At 33.2% G+C, this 18,317-nt stretch overlaps 1 protein-coding gene across 3 annotated transcripts in view; it reads left to right on the plus strand.

Annotated features, from left to right (window-relative positions):
- TTC28 (tetratricopeptide repeat domain 28) overlaps positions 1 to 18,317 on the plus strand; it is a 609,862-nt gene that overhangs the window by 16,351 nt on the left and 575,194 nt on the right. For all 3 annotated transcript variants that reach the window (XM_036220513.1, XM_036220511.1, XM_036220512.1), the window contains exon 2: positions 5,276 to 5,554. In XM_036220513.1, the coding sequence (XP_036076406.1) occupies positions 5,276 to 5,554 (279 nt within the window). The remainder of the gene's footprint in view (positions 1 to 5,275; positions 5,555 to 18,317) is intronic.

Consider the following 18,317-nt stretch of genomic DNA (forward strand, 5'->3'; position numbering starts at 1 on the left):
CCCCTGTTCAGTTTCTGACAAGGACTTTAGCAGGGTCTCACTTCTGGGAATGCGTAAGCTGGCTTGGGTGTATATAGTCATTAATTAATTTTTAACCCATTTTTAGCCCTTACAAGTTACTGAGGGCATTTGGGCTTTTAAATGAAATGGTAGGAGAGGTATAGGTTATCAAATAGAATTGAGCAGGTACCCTGAATAACTCCTGTCCCTGTTCTTTCTCCCAAGTGAAAGGAAATATTGCAAGGACAGAAGTTCAGCACACAACAGCCCTCAACCACAGATACTGTAGCAACATACAAGAGATATGGGAGCTCTGTGCAATATCTGAAGGCAGAACACTTAACATGTTTTAGGACACAAAACTCAGACCAATGGCTAGAAGTTTTAGGGAGGTAGATTAACATGTTTTAGGACACAAAACTCAGACCAATGGCTAGAAGTTTTAGGGAGGTAGATTAAGGCTAAGGAAAAATAAACCTTTCTGGATAACAAATAATAGAAAGTTGTATTTTCTGATGAGAGTTCGTAATGTAGATATTCTTCCGTGTACCCTGAGGTCATCAAATGGGCAAGTGGTAAAGATGCTGTCAGTGTCCTTTTTGCAATATTGAGATGTTTAACCTGATGCTTCATCTGATTGAAGGACTATCCTTCTGGCCTACAAAACAAGTTGAGGAAGTACCTGCAGTCAAAACTAGTATTTTCTGAAGAAATATTTGTCTGTTTCAGCTTAGAACAAAGGAGATTCTCAAAGTTCTGCAATGTAAAAACATGGCTAAAAAAATTCTGCTCTAAAAAATTTTTAAGTAGACATCCATCAACTATAGAACAGAATCTCACAAATGTTTCTATGGACTTCTGAACAACATAACTTACCTTGAACTTTCCAGGTCAGATTATTATAATATGTTCCCTTATTTAACTAAAGTATGCCAAGATTATTGAGATTGAATGTAAGCCTATTACATTTGAGAGATATCTAGCAAAAACCATAGAATAGTTGCTATCAAGGCATTATTTTTGATGACAGTTTGATAGCAGGATTAATTAACCAGCATAACCTTTTATTTTCTGTAGCATGGAAACTTCTACCATATCACCACTCTCCTGTTTTGTGGACTGCAAGGGCGGTCCATGGTACAAGTCACATGTACACCAAGAATTATCTGTAGACCAAGTAAATAAAATAACTTGTTTACATACATGATTCTCTTGTTTTCAAAATATGTGTAGATATTGTTCTGATTAATAAAATATACATGCATTTAAAGGCAATACTGAATTCAGAGTAGCCTTTGCTATTTATTTGTATTTTTTCAATTAGTTTTAGAATGTACAGTTAAGAAATTTGCAAGAGATTTTGATGCTTAAAAAATCAAGAAACTAGAAAGTATTGGCAATAATCAGTCTAGATCAGAAGCTGGCAAACATTTTCTACAAAGGGCTAGATAGCAAATATTTTAGGCTTTGTGAGCTGCACAGTCTCTGTTGCATTGTAGTGCAGAAGCAGCCATAGACAATATATAAATGAATGGGTGTGACTATATTCCAATAAAACTTTATTTTCAAAAACAAGTGGCAGGCCAGATTTGATACATACACTGAAGTTTACTGAGCCCTGATATAGATCTTCTAACAATGCTTTCAAAGAATTAACTTTGAAAAGATAGAGGTGAGAGAAGGGGTTAGACTATAATCCTATTTTAAACCTCACAGAATACTCATTAAGTAATCAAGGATCATTCCTGCCAATCATGACTCTTACCCTGGATTGAAATGTAGGTTTTATAAGGGTTTTATTGGTGACTGTGAGGTTCAGTACCTTGTACTTCTTTCTATGCTTTGGCCTAGCTTTCTCTCTCCCTGAATGATGTGAATACACAGAAAATTGTATTTTCATTAATTATGCATTTCTAGGTTACTGCTGAATTGAGTTTTTTTTTTTTCCCACCTCTTTAATTCCCCCTTCCCCACTTACACCCCTGACCAAGGATGTTGCTGTCTCCCCTCTTTTTTTTAAAGAACTGAATCTCTGAAGGTGAGGCGCCTTCCCTGATACCCCCCACGCACCCAGGGCCTGCCACCCCTGGTGCACCCGGTGGTGGGCCTGGCGTACCCGGGGTATGGTCCATGGCTCCACCTGGGGCATGAACTCAGGACCTTGTACATGTAAAGCAGATGTGCTACCCATCACACTATGAAACCAGACCCTGGATTGAATGTTTTTATTTGTATCACTCTTTGTTTCTAATTATCTCATGGTAGGCTTCTATTGATCATAAATATTTTTCAATAAAAGATAGTTCCTTTTACTGGATTCCAGAGTACTTCACCTTGGGACTGTTAGGAAAAATTGTCAAAGACTCAAAATAGACTTGGAAAAAGGTTACTGGATTTCTTCAGTGGAAAACCAGGTTGTCTGGAATGCAGCATATGCTTCTGGGTTATCTGATTTTATGAAGTTTGTACCTGTCATTGCCTTTGAACTACTTTATTGTCCAGTACATTGTAAATAATGACAACAGTGCAAATTATACTTGTCCATAGATAATGCACATGTTCTTTTCAGGTTGAGTAATAATTGATTTCCCTTTCTTCCTTTACCGTTTCGTTCTAGTAATTTTATAGTTTTATTTTAAACACTTTATTCTTTGATTTACCTACAAATTTTTGATATAATCATTAGGTATTCTGCTATATCATTTGAGTAACCAAAATTTGTAACAGGGTTGGAACTATGTTTAGTAATTGTATGTGGCTGAATATTCTGAGCCCATATGGTTCGTATGTTATTGACACTACCTCTGCCCTTTTAAGATGAGTTTGTCAAAGGGTCAGAGGAAAATATCAACAATGTTAATATATGTTGACACCTATAAACTGTACATGTATGAAATATTCGAGCGAAGAAACAATATAATAATCTAATTAAATGAGTAATTCAACATTTTTTCTTTATCTCCTTAGGTAGTGCTATTCACTCTAATAGTCTCTGAATTTAAAATGACCATTTTTTCCCCAAGTACTATATGTGTAATCCTAGAAATACATGCCAATGTGTCTTTTATTGACTGTTATGCCAAGCTTATTAACCGTAGAGAAAATAAAGAAGGACTGGGGAAATTATATTCCTTTTTTTAACCATACACAAAAATTACTATTTCTTAGCCTCCTAAGGACTGTATTGTAACCAGCTGAGTACCCATAGGAGTAGTTTGACAAATTAGAAAGAAGCTTTTGTGTACATTTACTAGAGTGCATTTTTCTCTTAAATTTGTGGACACTTGGTGTAACGATGGTGTTGGAGTTCTCCTCTAGTATATACTCTTTCCTCACTAACTTTTCTATGGTGTTTTCCTGTGCTCTCAGAAGCCTTATTTAAAGTTTACATCAGTATTTCAAGCAATTTCTGGTCCAGCTAGATGCTCTACCAAAAATGTCCTTTGATCTCATAATGTAGATATCTCCCTTCACAGATTCACAATGAGCACAATAAAAGCTCTGAGAGGTCTTCCACTAAAGAGGAAACTTATTTAATTTTATTCATCCCAGTATCCTGAGGACTTAGAGGTTCCCAGGAAAGTCTTTTGAGAATTGTCAGCTTATGTTACTATGTGTAGAAGGAATGGAGTGCAGAGTCTTTCTTTTCTTAAGTTGATTCTTTTCTCTGTTGGCATTGAACCAAAATTATTACTCTGAGAAGTAGGGAATGTTCTAATAGTAAGAGCATATCTCTTTTACTTTTAGGCTACATATGAACATAACCATTTTACTTTTAAAGGCTATTACTGCTATTTTTATGTTGTGCCCCTCAAATTTTTAAATATAGACTTTGTTTCTATAATTTATGGCTGGTACTACCCTTAAGTATTATTGTGATGACTGTGTTTTCCAAAATGAATTCGTCTTATACATTGTCAATGTCTTACACGTTGGTTTGATGATATGGATAAAATAATTAAAAATCAAGACTGTTCAGGAAGATCCTGGTTGTTTGGTAAATGTTACATAGTCCATTCACTTTCAAGCAATGTGTTTCACTAAAAAAAGAAACCTAATCAGAGTACATTATTGGTTAGCCACTTCCAGTACGAGGAAATTGTGGAATATCACTTGGACACTGATATTTGAAACTCTAGGATATTTTAATGTTGTAAATTATCCTCAAAATCTAGGACATGATATCCCTGTATACAGAGGAAAAATAGTGTTCTCTGTATGGGAAATTAACTCTGTTTTTCTTCTTGCTCTTTGTGGAATTTGTTCTTTTTAATGCAGATACCTCTGTGAGGAGTCTTTTACTTTTGTACCTGTTGGTGTATTATGTATCAGATTCATGTTTTGAATCTTAGGGACTGGACTTAGACTTAAAGGAAGATGTGGGAAATAAAATTATACATTTTGTTTTTATTTTTCTTAGGGCAAACCTGCTTAGAATTGCAAATTGTCTCTCTTGATACTGCTGTGTTAAGTTTCATCCCTTGGATCTCTAATGTAGTACCTGTTCACTGTTTCAAAAATGAATAACATTTGACTGATTCATTCCCTTTGGTTTTCAGGTCACTGCGCTACAGTCCTAGAAAACTTAGTGACTTCAAAAAATCAACACCAACACAGGCCTTAAATTGCCAACATATAATTTCTAGTAGTTTTTTTATTTTTTATTTTTGGTGATCTCTAAAAACTGGCGTTTGTCTTTGAAATCCCATAATAGTGGCCAAATTATAGTTACAAATTTGCCAATCTCAAAGGAATCATTATTACATTAAAATTTGTTTATTTTAAAACATGTGCTCATTGTCTAGTATTTAGATAAGAGAAAATTTTAAGAAAATAAAAATAATTCATAATCCTATGTTCAAAGATAACTTAGTATAGTTAATATTTTGATTTTGTTCCTTTACTATTAAGTGCAGCCACCTTAACATGGTTGAGATCATATTGTCTATGTAGGTTTATATTTTGGTCTTTCCCTTAATAAAACTTTAAATTGCCAAGGAAAAGCTTGAGTACTCTTTTGCATTCATTCAATCAAAAATATATACGTAAACATAATATGTAAGTTTATAACTATATACATAAACACATATATACATATGCACTCAAGGCATTATGTTTGCTGCTGCTTGCAAAGTTTATTGTCTTTCAGGGCACAAAATTTAACTGTCATATAAAGTTGATCATGAAGAATGTCTGCATTCTCTTAAAGTTCAGACAAGGAACCGACCCCTCTGGATTATCCGAACTTTGTCTTACAAAGTTTCTTTGTTTGTAGATTCCTCTCTTTGGTGCTAAGACTATTGGCCAGAGAAGTCCTGATGGGCCAGTGCTGAGCAAAGCTGAATTTGTTGAGAAAGTTCGTCAGAGTAACCAAGCCTGTCATGATGGAGATTTCCACACAGCTATTGTTCTGTACAATGAAGCCCTGGCTGTTGACCCACAGAATTGCATCTTATACAGCAATAGATCTGCAGCATATATGAAAATCCAGCAGTATGACAAGGCACTGGATGATGCAATCAAAGCTCGACTTCTCAATCCCAAATGGCCTAAGGTAGAAATTTCATTTACTTCTATAGAATCTTTTGTGCTGATTTTTCATTTTAATGTAACATTTTATTGATTCAATGCAGTTATTAATATTTTAATAGTCTCTACTTTGGCAAAATGTAGAATGGCTTCATTGAGCTGGTACACTAGTTAATGGCTTCCTTTTTTATGCTTTGGAAGTATGCTTTCCCTGTCCAAGTTTAATTCTTGTATGTTTGAGATTTGAATTTTTTTTACTTATCTTCTTGATGGGATAAATTTGAGTTATTTATATAGGTTTTGGACATCTTTTTTTGCACAGATGTTTTAGATGGAGTATGATTATCATGTTGCTTTCCTTCAAGTTGAAATAATTTTATTTCCTGTCAATAGCTACTTATTTTCAGAATGGTATATAATCAGAGAAACTTTTTTCCTAATAAATCATCGTAATAGTCTAGTTTAAGAGTTGATTTATCTTTGTTTTGTACATATTTTCAGTGTGCCTGTTCACCACCTAACCCTCAATTTATTTTAGAAATGATTTCTTAAGATGTGACTGAAATGTTTGAGATATTTTTTATTGAATGCAAACCCACTTGATTCCATTCTTGGCTTTCTGTTGGGTTAAAAAAGGTTAATAGATATTTCCTAGAGATTTAAAGAAGATTCTTGCTGTCTTAATAATATGTCACAGTCATGTTACGTTATACTTCAACTCTGATATTTTTGGCCCCATTCAGTGCAATTTTCAGTATTGCTGCTGCCTCAAGAATTGTTTAATATTCTATAATTCCCTAAAGAATTTCTTTCATAACTATAATCATTGTAAATGAAACAAAATCTGTTTTAAAAAAGTGTTATATGACAACATTTGGGAGTCAGAATGCTGTTTTCAAAGGACAGACCTACGTTCAAATTCTCTCTTTTAATGAATATGGGTAAATCTCTTGACCCTCTCTGAGGTTAAGAGAAATGGGCTAATAATACCTATCTTGTAAGGTTATTTAAGAGTTAGATAATTTGTTACTTGTACATAGTAGGTGTTATATAATAGCTATGATTGTGACTTTTTTTTAAAGGTTCAAATTAGTAAATTTTTCTAGCATGGTTTGGCAATGTCTTGTCTTTCTTTCCCTTTGATATATATATATATATTTTTTGTTTTTTGTTTTCTTCCCTCTTTAATTCCCCTCCTCTCTACTCTTAACCTGTGGATGTTGTCGTTTCCCTTTTTTTTTTAAGGACTGGATCTGTCAAGGCGGGGCGTCTCCCCACACATGCTTGTGGCATGCACCAGGGGCCTGGAGCACCTGGAGCCTGGCACACCCAGTGCACTTGGGAGGCCTGGCGCACCTATGGCCTGGCACACCCGGAGTATGTTCTTTGGCTCCAACTGGGTCGCAAACCCAGGACCTCTTGTGTGTAAAGCAGATGTGCTAACCACTACACTGTGGAGCTCTCTTTCCCTTTGACTGATGTGATGAGCCTGATAAATACAGAGTTTAATTTTCAAATTAAGCATCTCCATTCATTCCTTTTAGGATCCATTCGTATCCTTCTTATATTTGTGAATATCTTTAAACTTTTATCTTTTTCCTTTTCTATGTCACTTGCACTTTCTTTTGTCAACCTGTTGTGATTTTTATGTACAAAAAAGGCTGAAAACAGTGAACTTCTATGATTATAGATGAAACATCAACCTTTTATGATAATTTCTATCATTATAGTCTCTGATTTTTTCCTTACAATAAATGAAATTATATATTGATAATTTGCATTAATATTTCAGCTCCATATTTGGTTTTAAGCAAGCTAACTTAGGAACATCTAGAATTATATAAAATTAAATTAGGGTTTATTATTGAAGTCATGAAAGGATCTTTCTATGCAATATTGTTCATAACAAAATTAATCTATAAAGAATTTTCCACTACATAAAAAAGTTTCATTTTATGAAAATTGATATACTTTTCTAGGAATATACTCATGTGGAAGAAAGTTTATTTATACTCTTGTCATAAAGATATGTCTGGTGAAATTTTATTTTATTTTTTCTTTAAATTTTGACTCTTCTAACAGCTTTTTCATTATAATCCTTTGCCTTTCTGAAATCTTGCTATGAAATGTAATTGTTGTGTATGTAGTTCGATGTGGGAAAACATGTCTTCCAATTTCTCTCTCTCGTTTTGTAAAGATCCGGGGGACTCCAGAGATTGAATGGAGAGTCTTTTATTCATGTCTGTTTTGTTTGAATGAAAGAATGATTTTGGTGTGATCTGGGTTATAAAAGAGGTATGAACTTATCTCCAGCTACCTCTTAGCTATTGTCTATGTTAATTCTTTTTGTGTCATGTTTAAGAAATATTTGTCTTCTTCGAGGTTATAAAGTTTTAATATTTTCTTCTAGAATTTTTACAGTTTTCGCTTTTGGGTTTATGATTCATTTTGAGTTAATTTTGGGTGATGGTATGACGTAAGGGTCAAGGTTTATTTATTTATTTTATATAGAAAACCATGTTCTTGTAACATTAGTTGAAAAGACTGTCTCTTTTGTTGAATTATCTTTGGCACCTTTGTCACATGCCTTTTGATCATAAAACTATGGGGTTATTACTGGACTCTGTTTTGTCCCATTGGTCTGTCTATCATTATGCCCCAACCATACTGTCTTAATTACTGTAGCTTTATTGTATGTCTCAACATCAGACATTGTGAGTCTTCCAATTTTGTTCTTCTTTTTCTAGGTTGCTTTTGCTATTCTCTGTCTTTGCATTTTTAAAAAACATCAAAAAGCTTACTGGAAAATTAATGGAATTGTATTGAATTTTTAGAGCAATTTGGAGAGAATTGCCATCTTCACATTATTGTCTTTCAACCCATGAACATGGTGTATCTCTCTGTTTATTTAGTCATTCTTATATATTCCTGTACAATTTTTTGTAGTTTTTAGTGTTAAGATCTTGCACATCTTTTATTATATTTATTTCTAAGTATTTTTGATACTGTTAAAAATGGATTAAAATTTTTTCATTTTCTAATTTTCATTGCTAGGCTATGGAAATACTTTCTTTTTTTTTTGTATTTTGTGTTATGTCTTTGCAGATCCTTTAACATTTTTTTTCTTGTACATGAGCACGTTGCCTGCAAATAATGACAGTGCTACTTCTTCCTTTCTTTTGTATATCCCTTTCCTTTCTTTTTCTTTTCTTTCTCTCTCTCTCTCTTTTTTTTAATTCCAGTGTACTGATTAGGTTATCCAGTAAAGTTTTGAATAGAAATGGTGAGAGTGAAGTTTTTTTAGTCATTCCTGATATTAGTGGGATGGCATTGAGCTTTTCATTGTTGAGGATGCTCTCCTTAATCAGGTGGAGGATGTTACCTTCAATTCCTGTTATGATTGAGTGTTGAATTTTATCAATTTTTTCTTCACCGATTGAAATTATAATATGTTTTTTCTCATTTACTCTGTTAATATGGTAAATTGAGTTGATTTTGTTTTTGGCTGTTAAGCCTACCTCGCATTCATGGGATAAATGCCAATTAATTATTAGGTATTATCCTTTTTATATATTGTTGGATACGATTTGGTGTAATTTTATTAAGAATTTTTGCATCTATGTTTATGAGGGATATTGATCTGTGTTTTATATTCTCATGATATCATTGTCTGGTTTTGGTATCGGAGTGATGTTGGCCTTAGAGAATGAATAGTGAAGTGTTCTTTCTTGTATTTTTCTGAAAGATTTGATGTAGGATTGGCATTGTTTCTTCCTTCGTATTTGGTAGAATTCACCAGTCAAGCCAACTTCACTTGGACTTTTCTTTGTGAGAAGGTTTTAATTATTAATTCAATTTCTTTGCTTGATATAAGGCCATTCAAATGTTCTAAATTCTCTTAGATTAGTTTTGGTATTTTGCTTTCAGTAAATTTTTACATTTAATTTAGGTTGCAAGTTTATAGGCATAAAGTTAACATTTCTTTATTATCCTTTTAATTTCTGTAGAATCTATAGTGATGTCATTTCTTTCATTCCTGATATTGTTAATTTGTGTCTTCTCTCTTTTGTCTCATTAGTCTGTCGAGAGGCTTATAAATTTTGTATTTCCAGATAATCAACGATTAGTTTCATTGATTTCAATACTGTACATTTCTCTTTGATCAATTTCTGCTCTTTATATTATTTCTTTCTAATAATTTTACATTGAATTTATTCTCATTTCTTAAGATGAGAACTTAGGCCATTGATTTTAAATCTTTATTCTTTTTAAAAATATGAGCATTAAAGCTAAATGCTCTCTTGGCACTGCTTTTGCTGAATCCCACAAATTTTGATACGATGTATTTTTCATTATTATGCAGTTCAGAATATTTTCTAATTTTTTTTTTGTGTTTACTTCTTTGATCCATGGATTATTTGGAAGTTTGTTGCGTAATTACCTAATATACATATATTTTAAGTTATCTTATTGTTGATATCTAATTTCATTGTGGTTACAGAACCTACTTGGTCTGACCTTAATGCTTTTAAATTCATTGAGGTTTGTTTTATGGCCCAGCATATAGCTTTTCCTGGTGAACCTACTAGGAACACTTGAAAAGAATGTGTGTTTTGCAGTTGTGAGATATAGTTTTATAGATATCAATTAAGTCAAGGTGGTTGACAGTGTTGTTCGTATCTTCTTTGTCTTTGCTGACCTTTTTTGTCTAGTTATTCCATCAATTGCTGGAATAAAGAAATTAAAATCAATTAAGATTTTGGAATTGGCTATTTATCCTTTTAATGTTATCACTATTGCTTCATTTTTTTTGAAACTTTGTTAGTAACATATTTTCGTTATGTCTTCTTGATGAATTGAACCTTTTATTATTATGGAAGATTCTTCTTTATCTCTGATAGTTATTTTTGTCCAAAAATCTATTTTGTCTGATAATAATATGGCCACTTCAGCTTTCTTCAGCTTACTCTTTTCATTATTTATCTTTTTCTATCCACATATTTTCAACCTCTGTGGCCCTTTGTATTTAAAATTTATCTCTTTTGGACAGCATATAATTTTGTCATTCTCTGCCTTTTAATTGGAATCTTTGTCTATTAACATTTAATGTAATTATTAACACTTGATTTTTTCCCTATTATTTCATTATTTGTCGTAATGACAAATAATGTCATTATTTTTGCTCTTCTGTTACTCATCTCCTGCCATTTGTTGATTTATCTGAGTACTTCTTGAGTTGATTTTTTTTCCTTATTTATGTCAAGCTCTGTGCCTGGAGTTTTCTCCTTTGCTCCCACTATTATTGGGCTAAGTAGGTCTAGTTCAACTCTTACCTTTTCCTGGAAGCTTTCCTGGGACATTGAACTTCTGTGAATATAATCTAACATTCATTTGTCTATTGCTAATTTCACGTAGTTAATTATTTATATTACTGTATAAACATGCCACTTGAATGTATCTGAGTCTTAACCTAGTTTGAAAATTCTTTGAAAGTTTGCCTACTATTTGTTTTATAGCCCAGCCATTGCTGGCCACCATTTTTTTTTCTTAACTTCATTGTCTAAATCAATGAGAAAATTAGGAGGTGGTACTGCATTTTCTTCTTAAAGACTTCTAAAGATGCAGATTTTATAGACCATAAACTTCTTGCTTAGATGGTTTAGAAGTTCTTGTTATCATTAGTTGAATTCCTCAATAGTTTTAGTCTACTTTTTAATCAGTTCTGGAAGTAAGCTAACATTTCTTTAAAATTTCACATTATGTGCTTAGTGAGATAGCATAGTATAATGGAAATAGCATATACAGCTAGGCCTTGCTTTGCATGGTGTCACTACCACAGAAATGACTGTGCAAGCTGAAAAATATCGCAGTGTGATTTTTGATTGTTCTGTGTCCTTTAAAAGTTTTTGTTAAAACATTGAAATCTTTCTTACAATGGATTATAAATGTATAAGGAATGAAAAAATATTAAAACTATTTAGTACACCATGATTTAAACTGTTAGAAACATTGATAATTTGTTTTATTTTTTTGTAAAAAAACGTATCCAGAGTTATTTGAACAATGCTTGCTGCCTTCCTCTCATCATATAATTTATAATACAGAGTGGATATCTTTTCTATGCCTTGACAAATTGTATATTCTAATTTGGATCAAGTTCCAACACTTTAACCTTTGTTTTTTCAGTTTCAAATATCTCCGAAAGTTCCTAAATTCCAATTTCTCACCTTTGGTCACAACTGCTTTTCTCATTTATGTCAATAAGTTCATCTTCATTAAGTTCTGACTGAATCTCTTATATGGTGGATATGTCAACATTTCTACTGTCAGCTGTTTCTTCTGTAACTCCTTTTATGTTTGATCTGAAGTTTACTTCCAGCATTATCACTTTTTATTCCTTTGCTGCATTCTTTTTTGCTTCATTACTTTACCTCTGTAAGCCTCATTTTTACCATTTGTAAACTAGGTTAACATCACAAACTTTGAAGGCTTTTCTAGAGGATTAAATAAAATAATGTTAGGCATTTAGCACAGAGCTTTTCATTTTCAGGTTACTTAATACATGATGGTCATTGATGATCATGGTAATGATCACCATGATACTGTTAGTAATTGTTCTGTATTTATATACACATAGTTTTAAGTTAAACTTCCTAGTCTTTTTATTGAGCATTTTTCTTCCTCTTATAATAATCTAAGTAATCTCCTGAATCCTTCCAATTTCTGCTGATCATTTAAAAAAAATTATGATGTCAAATGGATAAAATATTCCTTTAAGATATATTTGTTGCAGAGTGAACAGGAAGAATTTTTTTTTACCACATATATGGTATATATAATCTTGTGAATAACTTATTTGATCCAGTTGCTCTTTTATATGTGATTATATTTCATTTATTTCAGTTCAGTAAATATCTGTTAGGCATTTACTATAGGTAAGCATAGTTATTATCTCTCTGGTAACAATATTTAATTATTTAAAAAATTTAGCATATTGAAATTGTTTCATTGTTTTGGTATTCTACCTTTTCTCTGTTATTTAGGAAAAAAAATGTATTTGCTGGTTTTTGTTTGTAAACCATCACTGCAAAACATAGTGACTTTAACATAACCATTTATTTAGTGCAAGATTCTGAATGTCAGCTGGTAGCTCTTTTGGTTTGAGTTGACCCAGCTGATTTCTATGGTGCTTGCTCATGTGTTTGAGGTCATCTAGAGATTTGACTGGTGGTTGGGTCATCTAAGACAGTCTCACTCACATTTCTGACAGTTGGTATCCTGTTGGCTAGGGGAACAGCTGCAAGTATGTTGTGTGTCTTTTATCATCTAGCAGGTTTTCCTGGGCTTCTTCACATGGCGGTTGTAGGATTCCATGAACTGGGAAAGAATGGTAGCACCAATGCAAAAGCAATTTTTGAGCCTGTTTATACCACATTTACTGTTGACCCATTGGCCCGAGCAAGTCACACGACCAGCCTCAGACCCACTATAGAAGGGGAGTACCCAAAGGCCTCTATGGAAAGGGAAGAATTTGTGGCTATCCTTGTAATTTACCTCAGTATTCTTTGTCAGATCATATGCACAGTATGGTATATATTCATGTACCATCATTTCTAGAACATACCCTTTTTTAGTTGTATCTATTATAGTTTGACTTTTAATCCTTTTTCTTTCTGTTCTGGAATTTTCTTGAATCACATCTTTTCAGACAAATCAGTTATGAAATAGTTACTGTCATTTTAGTGTGAATTATGAGATTCAGAAATAGTTTTATTCCTCAAGGGTACCATAGTAAGAGAAACCCAAAGGAATGCTAGGTTTTAATATGGTGTAACACTATCTATGGGAAAATTTCACCGTAGGACTTTCCCATTAATTTTAAAGCACACCATAAATACCTTCTCTTTCTTCATGGATTTAATACTCTTCTTATGTTCTCATTTATTGGTTCTTCCTGATGACAGAATCCTGTCATTGGGTATCATACTTGATAACAGGGTATTGTTCCTTATTAGTCAGGTATTATATCTGATGACAGAGTTAAATATAAGAAAAAATGTTAAAAAATATCTTGACTACATGTTTCCTTTTGGTTTTACCTACATTATAATAACAAAATATAATAGTTCTTTTTGAATACTTATTTAAAAAGATTGTCTGAATCCTTTTATTTGTATCAGTTTGACAAAAACAATAATCTTATGGAGTAGATATTATTTCAACTTTAAAAAAGGGAACATTTATACTTAGTGAGAGGTTAAATAACTTGTCCAGGACATCTAGCTAGTAACTGTTAGAGTTGAATTTTAACTCAGGTCTGTCTGATTCTAAAGAATTTTTTCTTGATTAATATGCTATACTACTTACCTGGACAAAAGAGTCCATCAATTAAGAAATCTTAAGAGTTCAGAATTCTCTTTCAAGTTTTAACACTCATATGTCCATATGACTTAGAGGACACTATTCAATTTCATTTCCTATAATGTAAACCAGAGTCTATGTTGCAATTTATTTGCCTTTTACTTGTCATTACAAGTAAGCAAAATGTTTTAAATGCCTTGGAGCTTAATAACAGAAATGTATAAAAAAATGTTTTAAGACTGTATTTTTAATAGTATGCATTCATTATACAATTTTTGGGTATATGTGCTTTCTATAATTTCAAGTCATTTTTTGAACAAGAAATGAATTTTTTGAGCATTTCTGTAGGCTAGGCACTATTCTAAACCTTAGTGATTCAATCAAGAACAAGGTGGAATAAAGTTACAACTAACATTCTAGTGAGGAGAAGCAGAAAATAAATAATAATTAGATATGAAAATGTTTGAATATGATAAGTGCTCTGAAGGCATTTAAAACAGACTACAGGGAAGAAGAATACTGAGAGAGAATGATGGTTCTGAGAGAGTTTATAGGAGAAGAGGATTCAGATGGGACCTGAAAGAACCAAATGGGGAGATCTGGGCAAAGTGCATTCTCGTCAGAGTTAACAGCCAGTTTGAATTTGGTAATTAAAGAAAATAGCATAGAGGCTGGTGGAGCACAGTGAGTGAGTAGAAAGGAGATGGTAAGAGATGAGGTTGCTGAGTTGGGCAGGAGCCAGGTCATGTAGGCCCTTTTAAGTAATTGTAAGGAGGTAATATTTTATTCAAAGACTGATGAGATATCATTGGAAGATTTTAACTAGAAGAATGACATTTAATTTATGATCAGTCTAGTTAAAGATTATGCGTATGTTTAATTTCCATGTATTTGTGACTTTCAAAATTTTCTTCTGTTATTAATTTCAAATTTCATTCCATTGTGTTTGGATAACATACTTTGTATCATATCAATCCTTTAAAATTTATTGAGGCTTCCTGCAGCTAACATCATACTCAATGGGGAAAGGCTAAAAGTTTTCTTTAATATTAGGAACAAGACAAGGATGCTGACTTTCACCACTCCTCTTCAGCATTGTATTGGAAGTCTTAGCCACAGCAATAAGACAAGAAAGAGAAAAAAAAAGGTATCCAAATTGGAAGGGAGGAAGTAAAACTCTCATTATTTGCCAATGACATGATACTGTATATAGAGAACTCTAAAGATTCCACCAAAAAATCGTTAGAAGCGATCAATTAATTCAGTCAAGTAGCAGGGTACAAAATTAGTATTCAGAAATCAGTAGCATTTTTATGCACCAATGATGAACTTTTGGAAAGAGAAATTAAGAAAATCCCATCTACAGTTGCATTGAAAACAACAAAATGCCTGGGAATCAAATTAACCAAGGAGGTAAAAGACCTGTTCTGAGAAAATGATAGGTCACTGAAAAAAGAAATTGAAGAAGATACAAATAAATGGAAGCATATACCATGCTCATAGGTAGGAAGAATCAACATCATTCAAATGTCCATTCTACCCAAACCAATTTATAGATTCAATGCAATCTCTATCAAAATACCAATGACATTTTTAGAGAGCTAGAAAAAGTAATCCTAAAATTTATGTGGACCCATAAAAAACTCCGAATAGCCATGGCAGTCATGAGAAAGAAGAACAAAGTTGGAAGTATCACACTGCCTGATATCAGACTATACTATAAGTCTACAGTAATCAATGGTACTGGCATAAAAACAGATACATTGATCAATGGGACAGAATAGAGAGCCCAGAAATAAATCCATGCATATATGGTTACTTAATACGTGAAGACAAATACTAAGAATATATAATGGGATATAGACAGTCTTTTCAATAAATGATGTTGGGAAAATTAGATACATGGAAAAAAAAAAAAGAAACTGGACCACCATCTTACACCGTATATAAAAATAGACTCAAAATGGATTAAAGACTTAAATGTAAGACCCCAAACTATAAAACTTCTAGAAGAAAACATAGGCAGTAAACTCTCTGATATATCTTCTTGGGCAAGGGAAAAAGAAGAAAAATGGGACTACATCAGACTAAAAAGTTTTTGTCCAGCAAAGGAAACCATCAACAAAACAAAAAGACAACTGATTAGGATAAGATATTGGCTTATGATAAATCTGATAAGAGATTAATATCCAAAATATATATAAAGCACTCATACAGCTCAACAAGAAAAGAACAATCCAATTAAAAAAATGGACAGAAGACCTGAACAGATATTTCTCCAAAGAGGAAATATAGACATATAGACAAAAATAGACATATGTAAAGATGCTCAAGGTCACTAATCATTAGAGAAATGCAAATTAAAACCACAATGAGATATCACTTTACACCTGTCAGGGTGGCTGTCATCAATAAATCAAAGAACAAGTGTTGGTGAGGATGTGGAAAAAAGGGAACTCCTCTACACTGTTGGTGGTATTGCAAATTGGTACAGCCACTATAGAAAACAGGCTGGAGGTTTCTCAAAAAATTAAAATTAGATTTATCTTTTGATCCAGCAATTACACTTCTGGGTATTTATCCAAAGAAAACCCAAACAATAATTTGTAAAGATCTGTGCACCCCTATGTTCACAGCAGCACTATTCACAATAGCCAAGATATGGAAGCAACCTAAATGCCCATCAGTATAAATGGATAAAGAAGTTATGGTTCATATACACAATGGAATATTACTCAGCAATTAAAAAATGAAATCCTACCATTTGCAATGATAAGTATAAACTTAGAGGTTATTATGCTGAGTGAAATAAGTCAGACAGAGGAAGACAAATACCATATGATTTCACTTATATATGGAATCTAAGGAACAAAAAGAACAAACTAATCAAAACCAGACTCACAAATATAGAGGACAGTCTGGTGACAGACAGAAGGGAGAGGGGTTGGGGAGCTGGGAGAATGGGGTGAAGGGTTAAAGAAGTACAAATAACAGTTGATAGATAGTGATGGGCATGGAGAGCATGCCATAGGGAATGCAGTTAGCATTAATATAATGGCTAGGTGGAGAGCAAGAGGAGAGAAAAAGCGATTAGGGGGATTGTTTTATAAACTACATAAATATTCAGCCAATGCACTGTACACGTGAAACTAATAAAATAAATTAAAAAAAAAAAGAAACTTTTTTGGAGGCAGTGTATTTTAGGTGATACTAATGTTAAAGGTGGTGAGTTCTCCATTCTTGCAGGTGTGTGAGCAAAGATACTGAAGAGGGGATTGGAGCATCAGGTGAGTAGTTGGCCTAATTGGCCAAGGTTTTAGTATCATTTTGACCTCTCCAACCTCCAACCTACCAAGTCAGCAAATCAACTGATCAACTCTGAGCAATGCCTGGACAATACCTGTCAAAGGATGGAAGCATTTTGAGTCTGCAGTCTGTGTCCTGCTCACCTCTATCTGCAGCTGCCTACCTGGGACATAGGAGGTGCTTAGTGAAGACTTTTTGACTAGCTAACCAGCCGAATGACCTGTTGACCTATGTAATCCTTTCTGCAACTTCATGAGATTTTAGTGACCATTTCTAAGAAGTCTTTGAATGATATGTGGTCCCATTTACAAATTTGACATAAGTGGAGCCATTTCAAAATAAAGTTGGAGCCACCATATCAGAGGAACTGCCTTGCACATCTTGTTCCTTGAAACTTTGGAATGTTTGAACTGGGTAAAACAACTTTTGGACTGGGCCAAACCAACTTTGTTTTACAGTTATTTGTAAAGCTAACAGGAAAGCAGACATCCTGACCACAAGGATTGATATTATGAACTCTCTGAAGATAGAATCAGTAACTAGCCATGTACAACTAAAGAGTAACTCAGCTTGTTGGCTCCAACAGGAATCTCCTTCTTCTATCTGTGTAATTACTCTCTGTCTTTTCTCTTAAAAACCCTTTGCCCTCACCCTGGAATTGGGAAACTATTTGGGTTTCTGCCTGAATCTGTGCTCCCAAATTGTAGCTCTTAATCCCAAATAAACACTTATTGCCTCAGCCCCTCCACCCACTGCAAAAAAAAATTTATTGAGGCTTGCTTTATGGTCTAACACATCTTCTGTCCTCAGGAATGTTCCACGTGCACTTGCAAAAAAAATATGTATTCTGTTGTTGTGTGGGGTGTTTTGTAGATGTCCATTAGATCTAGTTTATAGTGTTCAAATTTTCCGTTTTCTTATGAGATAGATATTCTATTCATTGTTAAAAGTGGGGTATTGAAGTCTCCTTACTATTTTCCCCTTCCATTCTGTAAGTTTTTGCTTCATGTATTTTGGTGTCTTTGTTGTTGTAGACTAATATTTTTATGATTATGTCTTTCTGAAAGATTGATTGCTATAAATATCCTTCTTTGTCTCTAGCAACAAAAAAATTTGTCTTA

Source organism: Rousettus aegyptiacus, unplaced genomic scaffold, assembly GCF_014176215.1.
Source record: "Rousettus aegyptiacus isolate mRouAeg1 unplaced genomic scaffold, mRouAeg1.p scaffold_m13_p_5, whole genome shotgun sequence".
In the NCBI taxonomy this organism is placed as follows: Eukaryota; Metazoa; Chordata; class Mammalia; order Chiroptera; family Pteropodidae; genus Rousettus; species Rousettus aegyptiacus.